A 19330-nucleotide genomic window follows, 5' to 3' on the forward strand; every position below is an offset into this window, starting at 1 on the left:
TGCTCTGATACGCTCTGTCAACTGTGTGTGCCTTTCCAAACAGGTGTGTGCCTTTCCAAATCATGTCCAATCAATTGAATTTACTACAGGTGAACTCCAATCAAGTTGTATGAACACCACATCAAGGATGATCAATGGAAACAGGATGCACCTGAACCCAATTTCGAGTCTCATAGCAAAGGGTCTGAATACTGATGTAAATAAGGTGTTTCAGTTTTTATATCTTTAACACATTTGCAAACATTTCTAAAAAACATGGTTGGATAAGAGCCTATCAGAAGTCTAGTGGTACTATGGTTGGATAAGAGCCTATCAGAAGTCTAGTGGTACTATGGTTGGATAAGAGCCTATCAGAAGTCTAGTGGTACTATGGTTGGATAAGAGCCTATCAGAAGTCTAGTGGTACTATGGTTGGATAAGAGCCTATCAGAAGTCTAGTGGTACTATGGTTGGATAAGAGCCTATCAGAAGTCTAGTGGTACTATGGTTGGATAAGAGCCTATCAGAAGTCTAGTGGTACTATGGTTGGATAAGAGCCTATCAGAAGTCTAGTGGTACTATGGTTGGATAAGAGCCTATCAGAAGTCTAGTGGTACTATGGTTGGATAAGAGCCTATCAGAAGTCTAGTGGTACTATGGTTGGATAAGAGCCTATCAGAAGTCTAGTGGTACTATGGTTGGATAAGAGCTTATCAGAAGTCTAGTGGTACTATGGTTGGATAAGAGCCTATCAGAAGTCTAGTGGTACTATGGTTGGATAAGAGCCTATCAGAAGTCTAGTGGTACTATGGTTGGATAAGAGCCTATCAGAAGTCTGGTGGTACTATGGTTGGATAAGAGCCTATCAGAAGTCTAGTGGTACTATGGTTGGATAAGAGCCTATCAGAAGTCTAGTGGTACTATGGTTGGATAAGAGCCTATCAGAAGTCTAGTGGTACTATGGTTGGATAAGAGCCTATCAGAAGTTAGTGGTACTATGGTTGGATAAGAGCCTATCAGAAGTCTAGTGGTACTATGGTTGGATAAGAGCCTATCAGAAGTCTAGTGGTACTATGGTTGGATAAGAGGCTATCAGAAGTCTAGTGGTACTATGGTTGGATAAGAGCCTATCAGAAGTCTAGTGGTACTATGGTTGGATAAGAGCCTATCAGAAGTCTAGTGGTACTATGGTTGGATAAGAGCCTATCAGAAGTCTAGTGGTACTATGGTTGGATAAGAGGCTATCAGAAGTCTAGTGGTACTATGGTTGGATAAGAGCCTATCAGAAGTCTAGTGGTACTATGGTTGGATAAGAGCCTATCAGAAGTCTAGTGGTACTATGGTTGGATAAGAGCCTATCAGAAGTCTAGTGGTACTATGGTTGGATAAGAGCCTATCAGAAGTCTAGTGGTACTATGGTTGGATAAGAGCCTATCAGAAGTCTAGTGGTACTATGGTTGGATAAGAGCCTATCAGAAGTCTAGTGGTACTATGGTTGGATAAGAGCCTATCAGAAGTCTAGTGGTACTATGGTTGGATAAGAGCCTATCAGAAGTCTAGTGGTACTATGGTTGGATAAGAGCCTATCAGAAGTCTAGTGGTACTATGGTTGGATAAGAGCCTATCAGAAGTCTAGTGGTACTATGGTTGGATAAGAGCCTATCAGAAGTCTAGTGGTACTATGGTTGGATAAGAGCCTATCAGAAGTCTAGTGGTACTATGGTTGGATAAGAGCCTATCAGAAGTCTAGTGGTACTATGGTTGGATAAGAGCCTATCAGAAGTCTAGTGGTACTATGGTTGGATAAGAGCCTATCAGAAGTCTGGTGGCACTATGGTTGGATAAGAGTGTCTGCTAAATTAACTAAATATAAATGTATAGGACCAGTCCAAAGTTTGGACACACCTACTCACTCCAAGGTTTTTATTTTTTATGATTTTCTACAGTGAAGACATCAGAACTATAAAACAACACATTTTGAAATCATGTAGTAACCAAAAAAAGTGGTAAACAAATCAAAATATATTTTTTATTTCAGATTCTTCAAAGTAGCCACCCTTTGCCTTAATGACAGCTTTGCATACTCTTGAAGAAAAACCCTTGAATGAGTAGGTGTGTCCTCACTTTTGACTGGTACTGTACATGTGTGCGTGTGTGTTGCAGGTCTATCAGGTGACCAGGCAGACCTGGATCGTCGTAGCAAGTCATTCGGTCAGAACTTCATCCCTCCTAAACAGCCCAAGACCTTCCTGGAGCTGGTCTGGGAAGCTCTTCAAGTATGTTGAATGATTGATTGATATTTATGTTTTGATATACACTGTATATTGATATAGACAGGTCAAATAATGTAAACACTTGAGTACATTATTAGATAGAAAGTGTACTGAAAGCAGGTGCTTCCACACAGGTGTCGTTCCTGAATGGTTTCGCATTCCTCCAAGAGAGTTGTAGAATCTATTCCAAGGTGCATCAAAGCTGTTCTGGTGGCTCTTGGTGGCCCAACAAACCAATTAAAACACTTTTTGGCAGTTACATGTAGATTGATATATAGATTGATTCATATATATATATATTGATATATAGATTGATTCATATATATATTGATATATAGATTGATTCATATATATAGATTGATATATAGATTGATTCATATATATATATATTGATATATAAATTGATTCATATATATATTGATATATATATTGATTCATATATATATTGATATATAAATTGATTCATATATATATTGATATATATATTGATTCATATATATATTGATATATATATTGATTCATATATATATTGATATATAGATGGATTGATACATATATATATATATATTGATATATAGATTGATTGATTACTTTACAGGATGTCACTCTTATCATCCTGGAGGTGGCAGCTATCATCTCCCTGGGCCTGTCCTTCTACCAACCCCCTGGAGATGACACTGAGGGTATGACCTGGGATGGATGTCTGTGTGGATGGTTGACTGCTTGGCTGACAGACTCCCCTCCATATTTATTTGGACAGTGAAGTTTAAATCTCTCTACAGCTTTTTGGATTTGAGATGTGTTTTATATGAGACGACAGTACAGAATGTCACCTTTTATTTGAGGGTATTTTCATGTATCTTGTCCCCCCCCAGTATTTTTCATATTTTGTTCCCATATTCCACCCAATGATTACATCAAGCTTTTACAGTTTATTTTGGTTGTGTGTTCGGATTGTGTTGTATCCAATAGACATTAATGGTAAAAAATTAATTGTGTTCTTCTGGAGTCACTGTTAGGGCTCTATGTTCGGCTGGCGCTAAAGGAGGCGCAACTGTCAAACGCACATTAGTTTGACTGTCGCACTGGCATTTTCCAGCCCTAACGCCAGGTTCGGAAATGTACATGTCTGTGACGGATGGCAATAGTTGAGGCGTGTCCCTAAAAACAAGCAGAAAAGTGATAATTTCATGCAGCGCCAATGGGACGTTTTAAGACCCACAAAAAGCAGGTTTTAACCGAGTTGATAATGACGTGGATGTTGAAAGCGGAAGCGTTGAGAGATGTGCCTTTTGTGCAGGCGAATCTCGTATTTAGTTTCATTAAAAACCAAGCATAGCCTCCTCTCCCATTTATCAAGGCTGGTTTAGCAGCATCGCGTTGGTGCGTCTTTTTATCCTGACCATTAGCCAAATAGCCTATGGATAAAGGCCTATTAAATGGTACTGAGAGTGCTTTGAAAATATTTTTTGAGGTTTTAGATTTTCCGTGCTTTTTTTATTATTCACATACTTGCATTTCGCTTGTTCGAGTAGGCTATCCATCCTCATTATCAAAGATCGCCCCTCGTCCGATCACTAAAAACACTCTGCTCCAAACTATTCAGTCATATAATGCCATATTAATGGCAGATTTCCTTGAGAATCTGCGTCGCACATAGGCAACGATATAGTTGACAGGAGCATAGTGTTTTGTATGGACGTGTGAATGTTCTACGTAAATTACATTTAAGCCTACCTGTGCACAGGGTGTCATGGAACGAGAGAAGAGATTTAGGATATCATGCTTCTGACCCGATCCTATTTAGAAATATTGATTGATTGTTTTTCATTTCATTAGATTTAAATCCAAAGTTATTGTTGAGATTCACCATCCATGGGTTTATGGTGAGAACGTACATGGTTTGAATGCAATTCAATTTCGTCTGCTCTTTCTGGAGAAGTGCAAATAGAATCTGTAAGCTGGTTCCATGATGTTTATAAAACATTATATTTGCCAGCAGTATAACGGTGAGTGGAGCGCTTTCTCTGTAGCAGTATAACGGTGAGTGGACATGACCCTTTTCTCTGTATAATGGATCTCTATCCAGCTCCTGTTTAAAGGTTGCATGTGTGTAAAACCCTCCATAGTCTAAGTTGTTTGTATTATACGGGGAGCAATTATGGTGTAGCTGTATTGGGACATTTAGCCTATTTAAAACAATTTGTTGCTTCGTTTTTATTAAAATTTCATATACAGTGTCTTTTTGGGCCTTCTCAATAGCCTATTGAATTTAATGTTGCTTATTGACTACTTTTGGCATGTTCACGGACTGCAATTTACAGTAGGCCTGGCCCCTATGCTATAGCCTATATTTAACAATGCATTTCCATATTGAAGCAATGCAATTACAACAATGTGGACTGCAAACGTGTTCAAAATATTTAGCAAATACTGAATGCTTCAGGCTATTTAACGAAAACCCCCAAACCTATAATGTGACAGCAGCGCAAAGATTTACCATTTAAAAAGGTTTATTAAAATAGAGCCATTAAAGTGAATGCTACTATTATTATGGATAATCATGAATGAATCGTGAATAATAGGGCCAAATATCATACCCCCAAGACATGCTAACCTCTCACCATTACAATAACAGGGGAGGTTAGCATTTTATATCATACCTCCAAGACACGCTAACCTCTCACCATTACAATAACAGGGGAGGTTAGCATTTTATATCATACCCCCAAGACATGCTAACCTCTCACCATTACAATAACAGGGGAGGTTAGCATTTTATATCATACCTCCAAGACACACTAACCTCTCACCATTATAATAACAGGGATTGCTAGCATTTTATATCATACCTCCAAGACACGCTAACCTCTCACCATTACAATAACAGGGGAGGTTAGCATTTTATATCATACCCCCAAGACATGCTAACCTCTCACCATTACAATAACAGGGGAGGTTAGCATTTTATATCATACCTCCAAGACACGCTAACCTCCCACCATTACAATAACAGGGGAGGGTATGATGTTTTTGCCTCAGTTACTTTCTCACTAATAATTATTCACAATTTATTCATGATTATCTGTAATAAATGGTAACATTCACATTAATGTAGAAGTGTTTAGAAACATATTTTCCCCTTATTTACAATAAAAGTGACTCCAAAATTACACAACATTATTTACCATGACTTTCTATTAATCTACAAAATAATCTGAAACACAAACAAAAATATCAGAAAATGCATCCAACACAGTTGTAGTCACGAGCTTGATGTAGTCATTGATGTAGTCATTGATGTAGTCATTGATGTAGTCATTGATGTAGTTATTGATGTAGTCATTGATGTAGTCATTGATGTAGTCATTGATGTAGTCATTGATGTAGTTATTGATGTAGTCATTGATGTAGTCATTGATGTAGTCATTGATGTAGTCATTGATGTAGTTATTGATGTAGTCATTGATGTAGTCATTGATGTAGTCATTGATGTAGTCATTGATGTAGTCATTGATGTAGTTATTGATGTAGTCATTGATGTAGTCATTGATGTAGTCATTGATGTAGTTATTGATGTAGTCATTGATGTAGTCATTGATGTAGTTATTGATGTAGTCATTGATGTAGTCATTGATGTAGTCATTGATGTAGTCATTGATGTAGTTATTGCGTGCTGTGAATATGGGACCAAAATACAAAAATGTTCTTTAATACATTATATGTGAATTTGTCCAAATACTTTGAGAATGTTTGGTACGGCAGGGAAATAATTCTGCAGGAACAGGATACGTGAATTTGTATCTGGATTATAATTAATGGACATTTTTGGAGGGGTTTATACATTTTGTTCATAAGGGAAAATCAAGTCTGAAAATTCAAAGTGGAAGTTACAAACTTCAGAAGCCTTTTTTGCATCTCAAATAAACGTTTTTAATTTACTGCATTGCAGGAAAGATGTCCTACAACAAGATCCTACATCTTCATGGCACCTTCAAATGGGGGGATTAGACACATAAAAGTGCTTTCATTTCTAAATGGTCAAACGGATATGAAGGAAAATACCCTCAAATAAAGGATGATCTGAGCTCTTGCTTCATATAAAACATTTGATCTCAAATCCGAAATGCTGGAGTAAAGAGCCAAATGAAACATTTTAGCTAGACGGTGCAAATAAAATACATAGGGGAGGGTTGATAGACAGCTGGCTAGATACAGCGCCTTCAGAAAGGATTCAGACCCATTGACTTCTTCCACATTTTGTTACATTACAACCTTAAACTAAAATCTCCACACAGTACCCAATAATAACAAAGCAAAAAACAGTTTTTTGGCAGCAATTACAGCCTCGAGTCTTCTTGGGTATGATGCTACAGCCTCGAGTCTTCTTGGGTATGATGCTACAGCCTCGAGTCTTCTTGGGTATGACGCTACAGCCTCGAGTCTTCTTGGGTATGATGCTACAGCCTCGAGTCTTCTTGGGTATGATGCTACAGCCTCGAGTCTTCTTGGGTATGACGCTACAGCCTCGAGTCTTCTTGGGTATGATGCTACAGCCTCGAGTCTTCTTGGGTATGACGCTACAGCCTCGAGTCTTCTTGGGTATGATGCTACAGCCTCGAGTCTTCTTGGGTATGATGCTACAGCCTCGAGTCTTCTTGGGTATGATGCTACAGCCTCAAGTCTTCTTGGGTATGACGCTACAGCCTCGAGTCTTCTTGGGTATGATGCTACAGCCTCGAGTCTTCTTGGGTATGATGCTACAGCCTCGAGTCTTCTTGGGTATGATGCTACAGCCTCAAGTCTTCTTGGGTATGACGCTACAGCCTCGAGTCTTCTTGGGTATGATGCTACAGCCTCGAGTCTTCTTGGGTATGATGCTACAGCCTCAAGTCTTCTTGGGTATGACGCTACAGCCTCGAGTCTTCTTGGGTATGATGCTACAGCCTCGAGTCTTCTTGGGTATGATGCTACAGCCTCGAGTCTTCTTGGGTATGATGCTACAGCCTCGAGTCTTCTTGGGTATGATGCTACAGCCTCGAGTCTTCTTGGGTATGATGCTACAGCCTCGAGTCTTCTTGGGTATGATGCTACAGCCTCGAGTCTTCTTGGGTATGATGCTACAGCCTCGAGTCTTCTTGGGTATGATGCTACAGCCTCGAGTCTTCTTGGGTATGATGCTACAGCCTCGAGTCTTCTTGGGTATGATGCTACAGCCTCGAGTCTTCTTGGGTATGATGCTACAGCCTCGAGTCTTCTTGGGTATGATGCTACAGCCTCGAGTCTTCTTGGGTATGATGCTACAGCCTCGAGTCTTCTTGGGTATGATGCTACAGCCTCGAGTCTTCTTGGGTATGACGCTACAGCCTCGAGTCTTCTTGGGTATGATGCTACAGCCTCGAGTCTTCTTGGGTATGACGCTACAGCCTCGAGTCTTCTTGGGTATGATGCTACAGCCTCGAGTCTTCTTGGGTATGATGCTACAGCCTCGAGTCTTCTTGGGTATGACGCTACAGCCTCGAGTCTTCTTGGGTATGACGCTACAGCCTCGAGTCTTCTTGGGTATGATGCTACAGCCTCGAGTCTTCTTGGGTATGATGCTACAGCCTCGAGTCTTCTTGGGTATGATGCTACAGCCTCGAGTCTTCTTGGGTATGATGCTACAGCCTCGAGTCTTCTTGGGTATGACACTCCAGACTCGAGTCTTCTTGGGTATGACGCTACAGCCTCGAGTCTTCTTGGGTATGACGCTACAGCCTCGAGTCTTCTTGGGTATGACGCTACAGCCTCGAGTCTTCTTGGGTATGATGCTACAGCCTCAAGTCTTCTTGGGTATTATGCTACAGCCTCGAGTCTTCTTGGGTATGATGCTACAGCCTCGAGTCTTCTTGGGTATGATGCTACAGCCTAAAGTTTTCTTGGGTATGATGCTACAGCCTCGAGTTTTCTTGGGTATGATGCTACAGCCTCGAGTTTTCTTGGGTATGATGCTACAAGCTTGGCACACCTGTATTTTCTCCCATTCTTCTCTGCAGATCCTCTCAAGTTCTGTCAGGTTGGATGGGGAGCATTGCTGCACAGCTATTTTCAGGTCTTTCCAGAGATGTTTGATCAGGTTCAAGTCCGGGATCTGGCTGGGCCACTCAAGGACATTCAGAGACTTTTCCCGAAGCCCCTCCTGCGTTGATTTGGCTGTGTGCTTAGGGTTGCTGTCCTGTTGGAAGGTGAACATTCGCCCCAGTCTGAGTTCCTTCATCAATGATCTCTCTGTACTTTGCTCCGTTCATCTTTTCCTCAATCCTGACTAGTCTCCCAGTCACTGCCGCTGAAAAACATCCCCACAGCATGATGCTGCCACCACCAGGATTCACCGTAGGGATGGTGCCAGGTTTCCTCCAGACGTGACGCTTGGCATTCAGGCCAAAGAGTTCAATTTTGTTTTATCAGAGCAGAGAATCTAGTTTCTCAGGGTCTGAGAGTCTTTGGTGTCTTTTGGCAAACTCCAAGCGGGCTGTCATGTGCCTTTTAATGAGGAGTGGCTTTCGTCTGGCCACTCTATTGTGGGACCTTATATAGACAGGTGTGTGGCTTTCCAAATCATGTCCAATCAATTGAATTTACCACAGGTGGACTCCAATCAAGTTGTAGAAACATCTCAAGGATGATCAATGGAAACAGGATGCACCTGAACCCAATTTCGAGTCTCATAGCAACGGGTCTGAATACTGATGTAAATAAGGTGTTTCTGTTTTTATATCTTTAATACATTTGCAAACATTTCTAAAAAACAGTTTTTGCTTTGTCATTTTCGAATTAGGCTCTAACGTAACAAAATGTGGAAAAAGTCAAGGGGTCTGAATAATTTCACTGTAGATGGATAACAGTGTGTTTCTCCCCAGCATGTGGTAACGTGTCGGGAGGGGCAGAGGATGAGGGCGAGGCTGAAGCCGGGTGGATTGAGGGTGCCGCCATCTTGCTGTCCGTCGTCTGTGTGGTCCTGGTGACGGCCTTCAATGATTGGTCTAAAGAGAAACAGTTCCGTGGACTACAGAGCAGGATAGAACAGGAGCAGCGCTTCGCCGTCGTGCGGAAAGGAAACGTGATCCAGATACCTGTAGCTGACATGGTGGTGGGGGACATGGCTCAGGTCAAATACGGTAGGTAACCAGGACCATTTTTGTTTTATTTGACCTTTATTTATACAGGTTTTCGTCATTGAGATAACATCTCTTTTCCAAGCGAGAACTGATCCAATAGCAGCAGGGGGAACAACGTTTCAGACAAAACAACGTACATACATTAACACAACATTAAACACAACTATAAACACACATACAGTACAACGAAAACATTTGACGTTAAAAACACAAAGTCTTGACTGAAAAACAGCTGGCCTAAAGACAATTATACTCTTCTATGATATTTACATCAATCAAGTGTTTAAACTCCACCAACAAACTAGATTATCACATTTTTAAATGTTCAGGAGAGAATTCCAGGACCACAGAACTAAGTAACTAAAACTATTTCTACCATGTCCTGTCCTAATTTTTGGTACTGTTAGAAGCAAATCAGAATGGGACCGTAATTGCTATTTATTTACCGACCTGACTAAAAAAGGACTGAGATAAAATGGCATTTTCCCCAGTATGGCCTTTTAAGCCAGTGTAACCAGGACAATGATCTGAAGGTAGATAACACTGTAGGTAACCAGGACAATGATCTGAAGGTAGATAACACTGTAGGTAACCAGGACAATGATCTGAAGGTAGATAACACTGTAGGTAACCAGGACAATGATCTGAAGGTAGATAACACTGTAGGTAACCAGGACAATGATCTGAAGGTAGATAACACTGTAGGTAACCAGGACAATGATCTGAAGGTAGATAACACTGTAGGTAACCAGGACAATGATCTGAAGGTAAACTCAGCAAAAAAAGAAAAGTCCTCTCACAGTGAACTGCGTTTATTTTCAGCAAACGTAATATGTAAATATATGTATGAACATAACATAAGATTCAACAACTGAGACATAAACTGAACAAGTTCTACAGACATGTGACTAACAGACATGGAATAATGTGTCCCTGAACAAAGGGGGGGTCAAATTCAAAAGTAACAGTCAGTATCTGGTGTGGCCACCAGCTGCATTAAGTATTGCAGTGCATCTCCTCCTCATGGACTGCACCAGATTTGCCAGTTCTTGCTGTGAGGTGTTACCCCACTCTTCCACCAAGGCACCTGGAAGTTCCCGGACATTTCTGGGGGGAATGGCCCTAGCCTTCACCCTCTGATCCAACAGGTCCCAGACGTGCTCAATGGGATTGAGATCTGGGCTCTTCACTGGCCATGGCAGAACACTGACATTCCTGTCTTGCAGGAAATCATGCACAGAACGAGCAGTGTGGCTGGTGGCATTGTCATGCTGGAGGGTCATGTCAGGATGAGCCTGCAGGAAGGGTACCACATGAGGGAGGAGGAGTCTTCCCTGTAACGCACAGCGTTGTTGAGATTGCCTGCAATGACAACAAGCTCAATCCGATGATGCTGTGACATACCACCCCAGACCATGACAGACCCTCCACGCTCCAGAGTACAGGCCTCGGTGTAACACTCATTCCTTCGACAATAAACACAAATCCAACCATCACCCCTGGTGAGACAAAACCGCGACACTTCAGTGAAGAGCACTTTTTGCCAGTCCTGTCTGGTCCAGCAACGGTGGGTTTGTGCCCATAGGCAACGCTGTTGCCGGTGATGTCTGGTGTGGACCTGCCTTACAACAAGCCTACAAGCCCTCAGTCCAGCCTATTGCAGACAGTCTGACCACTGATGGAGCGATTGTGCATTCCTGATATAACTCAGGCAGTAGTTGTTGCCTTCCTGTACCTGTCCCGCAGGTGTGATGTTCTGATGTATCGATCCTGTGCAGGTGTTGTTACATGTGGTCTGATACTGAGAAGACGATCAGCTGTCCGTCCTGTCTCCCTGTAGCGCTGTCTTAGGCGTCTCACAGTACAGACATAGCTATTTATTGCCCTGGCCACATTTGCAGTCCTCATGCCTCCTTGCAGCATGCCTAAGGCATGTTCACACAGATGAGCAGGGACCCTGGGCATCTTTTTGTTGTTGTTGTGTTTTTCAGAGTCATTAGAAAGGCCTCTTTAGTGTCCAAGGTTTTCATAACTGTGACCTAAATTGCCAACCGTCTATAAGCTGTTAGTGTCTTAACGACCGTTCCACAGGTTCATGTTCATTAACTGTTTATGGTTCATTGAACAAGGAAACAGTGTTTAAACCCTTTACCATGAAGATCTGTTATTTGGAATTATACAAATTATCTTAGAAAAACAGGGTCCTGGAAAAGGGACGTTTCTTTTTTTTGCAGTTGAGATAATACTGTAGGTAAAATATATTTAAACTCAGTTTTTCACAATTCCTGACAATTAATCCTATCAACAATTCCGTCTTAGGTCAGTTAGGATCACCACTTTATTTTAAGAATGTGAAATGTCAGAATAATAGTAGAGAGAATGATTTATTTCAACTTTTATTACTTTCATCACATTCCCAGTGGGTCAGAAGTTTACATACACTCAATTAGTATTTGGTAGCATTGCCTTTAAATTGTTTAACTTGGGTCAAACGTTTCAGGTAGCCTTCCACAAGCTTCCCACAATAAGTAGGGTGAATGTTGGCCCATTCCTCCTGACAGAGCTGGTGTAAATGAGTCATGTTGGTAAGCCTCCTTGCTCACACACACATTTTCAGTTCTGCCCTCAAATGTTCAATAGGATGAGGTCAGGGCTTTGTGATGGCCACTCCAATACCTTGACTATGTTGTCCTTAAGCCATTTTCCACAACTTTGGAAGTATGCTTTGGGTCATTGTCCATTTGGAGGACCCATTTACAACCAAGCTTTAACTGATGTCTTGAGATGTTGCTTCAATATATCCACATAATTTCTCCCCCCCTCATGATGCCATCTATTTTGTGAAGTGCACCAGTCCCTCCTGCAGCAAAGCACCACCACAACATGATGCTGCTTCACAGTTGGGATGGTATTCTTCGGCTTGCAAGACTCCCCCTTTTTCCTCCAAACAGAACGATGGTCATTATGGCCAAACATATCTATTTTTGTTTCATCAGAACATTAGGACATTTCTCCAAAAAGTACCATCTTTGTCCCCATGTGCAGTTGCAAACCTCAGTCTGGCTTTTTATAGCGGTTTTGAAGCAGTGGCTTCTTCCTTGCTGAGACCTTCCAGGTTATGTCGATAAAGGACTCATTGTACTATGGATATAGATACTTTTGTACCATTTTCTGGAATTTTCCAAGCTGTTTAAAGGCACAGTCAACTTAGTGTATGTAAACTTCTGACCCACTGGAATTGTAAATGAAATAATCTGTCTGTAAACAATTGTTGGAAAAATGACTTGTGTCATGCACAAAGTAGATGTTCTAACCGACTTGCCAAAACTATAGTTCGTTAACAAGACATTTGTGAAGTGGTTGAAAAACGAGTTTCAATGACTCCAACCTAAGTGAATGTAAACTTCTGACTTCAACTGTAGACTTTATATATTGTATCTGTACCTATATGTATAACATTATGTATTGTATGCTTTCTATAGGGGACCTGTTGCCAGCGGATGGTATCCTGATCCAGGGAAATGACCTGAAGATTGATGAGAGTTCTCTGACTGGGGAATCAGACCACGTTGGGAAGACTGTGGACAAAGACCCTATGCTGCTCTCTGGTGGGTGTGTCTGTGTATTGCAACATTGTCACACGTACAGTGAAATGCCTTTCTAGCTCCAACTCCAACAATGCAGTAATCAATAGCAATGTAATACTAACAATACCAAGGAAGAACAGAAACATATAAGAAATAATAATAAGAGATGTGAAATACACAATTAATTAAGTAAATAGGTACAGGATGTATTTTACAAGTCAGTTCCAATACCATATTAACAATGTACAGGGATACAATACCATATTAACAATGTACAGGGATACAATACCATATTAACAATGTACAGGGATACTGGAGTGATGGAGGTAGATATGTATAGGGGGAAGGAGACTATATACAGGGTCAGTACCATATTAACAATGTACAGGGATACTGGAGGTAGATATGTATAGGGGGAAGGAGACTATATACAGGGTCAGTACCATATTAACAATGTACAGGGATACTGGAGGTAGATATGTATAGGGGGAAGGAGACTATATACAGGGTCAGTACCATATTAACAATGTACAGGGATACTGGAGGTAGATATGTATAGGAGACAGGGATACTGGAGTGATGGAGGTAGATATGTATAGGAGACAGGGATACTGGAGTGATGGAGGTAGATATGTATAGGGATAAGGTGACTATATACAGGGTCAGTACCATATTAACAATGTACAGGGATACTGGAGGTAGATATGTATAGGGATAAGGTGACTATATACAGGGTCAGTACCATATTAACAATGTACAGGGATACTGGAGGTAGATATGTATAGGAGACAGGGATAGAGACTATATACAGGGTCAGTACCATATTAACAATGTACAGGGATACTGGAGTGTATAGGGGACAGGGATACTGGAGTGTATAGGGGACAGGGATACTGGAGTGTATAGGGGACAGGGATACTGGAGTGTATAGGGGACAGGGATACTGGAGTGTATAGGGGACAGGGATACTGGAGTGATGGAGGTAGATATGTATAGGGATAAGGTGACTATATACAGGGTCAGTACCATATTAACAATGTACAGGGAAACTGGAGGTAGATATATATAGGGGGAAGGAGACTATATACAGGGTCAATACCATATTAACAATGTACAGGGATACTGGAGTGATGGAGGTAGATATGTACAGGGATACTGGAGGTAGATATGTATAGGGGGAAGGAGACTATATACAGGGTCAGTACCATATTAACAATGTACAGGGATACTGGAGGTAGATATGTATAGGGGGAAGGAGACTATATACAGGGTCAGTACCATATTAACAATGTACAGGGATACTGGAGGTAGATATGTATAGGGGGAAGGAGACTATATACAGGGACAGTACCATATTAACAATGTACAGGGATACTGGAGTGATGGAGGTAGATATGTATAGGGGACAGGGATACTGGAGGTAGATATATATAGGGGACAGGGATACTGGAGGTAGATATATATAGGGGACAGGGATACTGGAGGTAGATATGTATAGGGGGAAGGTGACTATATACAGGGTCAGTACCATATTAACAATGTACAGGGATACTGGAGGTAGATATGTATAGGGGGAAGGAGACTATATACAGGGTCAATACCACATTAACAATGTACAGGGATACTGGAGGTAGATATGTATAGGGGGAAGGAGACTATATACATGGTCAATACCACGTTAACAATGTACAGGGATACTGGAGGTAGATATGTATAGGGGGAAGGAGACAATATACAGGGTTAGTACCATATTAACAATGTACAGGGATACTGGAGGTAGATATGTATAGGGGGAAGGAGACTATATACAGGGTCAGTACCATATTAACAATGTACAGGGATACTGGAGTGATGGAGGTAGATATGTACAGGGATACTGGAGGTAGATATGTATAGGGGGAAGGAGACTATATACAGGGTCAGTACCATATTAACAATGTACAGGGATACTGGAGTGATGGAGGTAGATATGTATAGGGGACAGGGATACTGGAGTGATGGAGGTAGATATGTATAGGGGACAGGGATACTGGAGTGATGGAGGTAGATATGTATAGGGGACAGGGATACTGGAGTGATGGAGGTAGATATGTATAGGGGGAAGGAGACAGGGATACTGGAGTGATGGAGGTAGATATGTATAGGGGGAAGGTGACAGGGATACTGGAGTGATGGAGGTAGATATGTATAGGGGGAAGGAGACAGGGATACTGGAGTGATGGAGGTAGATATGTATAGGGGGAAGGAGACAGGGATACTGGAGTGATGGAGGTAGATATGTATAGGGGGAAGGAGACAGGGATACTGGAGTGATGGAGGTAGATATGTATAGGAGACAGGGATACTGGAGTGATGGAGGTAGATATGTATAGGGGACAGGGATACTGGAGTGATGGAGGTAGATATGTATAGGGGACAGGGATACTGGAGTGATGGAGGTAGATATGTATAGGGGACAGGGATACTGGAGTGATGGAGGTAGATATGTATAGGGGACAGGGATACTGGAGTGATGGAGGTAGATATGTATAGGGGGAAGGAGACTATATACAGGGTCAGTACCATATTAACAATGTACAGGGATACTGGAGTGATGGAGGTAGATATGTATAGGGGGAAGGACACAGGGATACTGGAGTGATGGAGGTAGATATGTATAGGGGGAAGGAGACAGGGATACTGGAGTGATGGAGGTAGATATGTATAGGGGACAGGGATACTGGAGTGATGGAGGTAGATATGTATAGGGGGAAGGAGACAGGGATACTGGAGTGATGGAGGTAGATATGTATAGGGGGAAGGACACAGGGATACTGGAGTGATGGAGGTAGATATGTATAGGGGGAAGGGGACAGGGATACTGGAGTGATGGAGGTAGATATGTATAGGGGGAAGGAGACAGGGATACTGGAGTGATGGAGGTAGATATGTATAGGGGACAGGGATACTGGAGTGATGGAGGTAGATATGTATAGGGGGAAGGTGACAGGGATACTGGAGTGATGGAGGTAGATATGTATAGGGGACAGGGATACTGGAGTGATGGAGGTAGATATGTATAGGGGGAAGGTGACAGGGATACTGGAGTGATGGAGGTAGATATGTATAGGGGGAAGGTGACAGGGATACTGGAGTGATGGAGGTAGATATGTATAGGGGGAAGGAGACAGGGATACTGGAGTGATGGAGGTAGATATATATAGGGGGAAGGAGACAGGGATACTGGAGTGATGGAGGTAGATATGTATAGGTGACAGAGATACTGGAGTGATGGAGGTAGATATGTATAGGGGGAAGGAGACAGGGATACTGGAGTGATGGAGGTAGATATGTATAGGGGGAAGGAGACAGGGATACTGGAGTGTTGGAGGTAGATATGTATAGGGAGAAGGTGACAGGGATACTGGAGTGATGGAGGTAGATATGTATAGGGGGAAGGGGACAGGGATACTGGAGTGATGGAGGTAGATATGTATAGGGGGAAGGGGACAGGGATACTGGAGTGATGGAGGTAGATATGTATAGGGGGAAGGAGACAGGGATACTGGAGTGATGGAGGTAGATATGTATAGGGGACAGGGATACTGGAGTGATGGAGGTAGATATGTATAGGGGGAAGGAGACAGGGATACTGGAGTGATGGAGGTAGATATATATAGGGGACAGGGATACTGGAGTGATGGAGGTAGATATGTATAGGGGGAAGGGGACAGGGATACTGGAGTGATGGAGGTAGATATGTATAGGGGGAAGGAGACAGGGATACTGGAGTGATGGAGGTAGATATGTATAGGGGGAAGGAGACAGGGATACTGGAGTGATGGAGGTAGATATGTATAGGGGGAAGGGGACAGGGATACTGGAGTGATGGAGGTAGATATATATAGGGGACAGGGATACTGGAGTGATGGAGGTAGATATGTATAGGGGGAAGGACACAGGGATACTGGAGTGATGGAGGTAGATATATATAGGGGGAAGGAGACAGGGATACTGGAGTGATGGAGGTAGATATGTATAGGGGGAAGGGGACAGGGATACTGGAGTGATGGAGGTAGATATGTATAGGGGGAAGGACACAGGGATACTGGAGTGATGGAGGTAGATATGTATAGGGGACAGGGATACTGGAGTGATGGAGGTAGATATGTATAGGGGGAAGGAGACAGGGATACTGGAGTGATGGAGGTAGATATGTATAGGGGGAAGGACACAGGGATACTGGAGTGATGGAGGTAGATATGTATAGGGGGAAGGAGACAGGGATACTGGAGTGATGGAGGTAGATATGTATAGGGGACAGGGATACTGGAGTGATGGAGGTAGATATGTATAGGGGGAAGGAGACAGGGATACTGGAGTGATGGAGGTAGATATGTATAGGGGGAAGGAGACAGGGATACTGGAGTGATGGAGGTAGATATGTATAGGGGGAAGGAGACAGGGATACTGGAGTGATGGAGGTAGATATGTATAGGGGGAAGGAGACAGGGATACTGGAGTGATGGAGGTAGATATGTATAGGGGGAAGGAGACAGGGATACTGGAGTGATGGAGGTAGATATGTATAGGGGACAGGGATACTGGAGTGATGGAGGTAGATATGTATAGGGGTAAGGAGACAGGGATACTGGAGTGATGGAGGTAGATATGTATAGGGGGAAGGTGACAGGGATACTAGAGTGATGGAGGTAGATATGTATAGGGGGAAGGAGACAGAGATACTGGAGTGATGGAGGTAGATATGTATAGGAGGAAGGTGACAGAGATACTGGAGTGATGGAGGTAGATATGTATAGGGGTAAGGAGACAGGGATACTGGAGTGATGGAGGTAGATATGTATAGGGGGAAGGAGACAGGGATACTGGAGTGATGGAGGTAGATATGTATAGGGGGAAGGACACAGGGATACTGGAGTGATGGAGGTAGATATGTATAGGGGGAAGGGGACAGGGATACTGGAGTGATGGAGGTAGATATGTATATATAGGGGGAAGGAGACAGGGATACTGGAGTGATGGAGGTAGATATGTATAGGTGACAGAGATACTGGAGTGATGGAGGTAGATATGTATAGGGGGAAGGAGACAGGGATACTGGAGTGATGGAGGTAGATATGTATAGGGGGAAGGAGACAGGGATACTGGAGTGTTGGAGGTAGATATGTATAGGGAGAAGGTGACAGGGATACTCGAGTGATGGAGGTAGATATGTATAGGGGGAAGGAGACAGGGATACTGGAGTGATGGAGGTAGATATGTATATATAGGGGGAAGGAGACAGGGATACTGGAGTGATGGAGGTAGATATGTATAGGGGGAAGGGGACAGGGATACTGGAGTGATGGAGGTAGATATGTATAGGGGGAAGGGGACAGGGATACTGGAGTGATGGAGGTAGATATGTATAGGGGGAAGGAGACAGGGATACTGGAGTGATGGAGGTAGATATGTATAGGGGACAGGGATACTGGAGTGATGGAGGTAGATATGTATAGGGGGAAGGAGACAGGGATACTGGAGTGATGGAGGTAGATATATATAGGGGACAGGGATACTGGAGTGATGGAGGTAGATATGTATAGGGGGAAGGGGACAGGGATACTGGAGTGATGGAGGTAGATATGTATAGGGGGAAGGAGACAGGGATACTGGAGTGATGGAGGTAGATATGTATAGGGGGAAGGAGACAGGGATACTGGAGTGATGGAGGTAGATATGTATAGGGGGAAGGGGACAGGGATACTGGAGTGATGGAGGTAGATATATATAGGGGACAGGGATACTGGAGTGATGGAGGTAGATATGTATAGGGGGAAGGACACAGGGATACTGGAGTGATGGAGGTAGATTTATATAGGGGGAAGGAGACAGGGATACTGGAGTGATGGAGGTAGATATGTATAGGGGGAAGGGGACAGGGATACTGGAGTGATGGAGGTAGATATGTATAGGGGGAAGGACACAGGGATACTGGAGTGATGGAGGTAGATATGTATAGGGGACAGGGATACTGGAGTGATGGAGGTAGATATGTATAGGGGGAAGGAGACAGGGATACTGGAGTGATGGAGGTAGATATGTATAGGGGGAAGGAGACAGGGATACTGGAGTGATGGAGGTAGATATGTATAGGGGGAAGGTGACAGGGATACTGGAGTGATGGAGGTAGATATGTATAGGGGACAGGGATACTGGAGTGATGGAGGTAGATATGTATAGGGGGAAGGTGACAGGGATACTGGAGTGATGGAGGTAGATATGTATAGGGGGAAGGTGACAGGGATACTGGAGTGATGGAGGTAGATATGTATAGGGGGAAGGAGACAGGGAT

At 42.8% G+C, this 19330-nt stretch overlaps 1 protein-coding gene across 3 annotated transcripts in view; it reads left to right on the plus strand.

Moving 5' to 3' along the window:
• LOC109882373 (plasma membrane calcium-transporting ATPase 3) overlaps nt 1-19330 on the plus strand; it is a 220816-nt gene that overhangs the window by 21898 nt on the left and 179588 nt on the right. For all 3 annotated transcript variants that reach the window (XR_004205175.1, XM_031803547.1, XM_031803548.1), the window contains exons 3-6: nt 2143-2255; nt 2851-2935; nt 9152-9409; nt 12892-13017. Coding sequence is in view for 2 of the 3 variants with exons in the window: in XM_031803547.1 (XP_031659407.1) it covers nt 2143-2255; nt 2851-2935; nt 9152-9409; nt 12892-13017 (582 nt within the window). In the remaining variant the exon portion in view is untranslated. The remainder of the gene's footprint in view (nt 1-2142; nt 2256-2850; nt 2936-9151; nt 9410-12891; nt 13018-19330) is intronic.

This window comes from Oncorhynchus kisutch, linkage group LG24 (assembly GCF_002021735.2).
Source record: "Oncorhynchus kisutch isolate 150728-3 linkage group LG24, Okis_V2, whole genome shotgun sequence".
Taxonomy (NCBI): domain Eukaryota; kingdom Metazoa; phylum Chordata; class Actinopteri; order Salmoniformes; family Salmonidae; genus Oncorhynchus; species Oncorhynchus kisutch.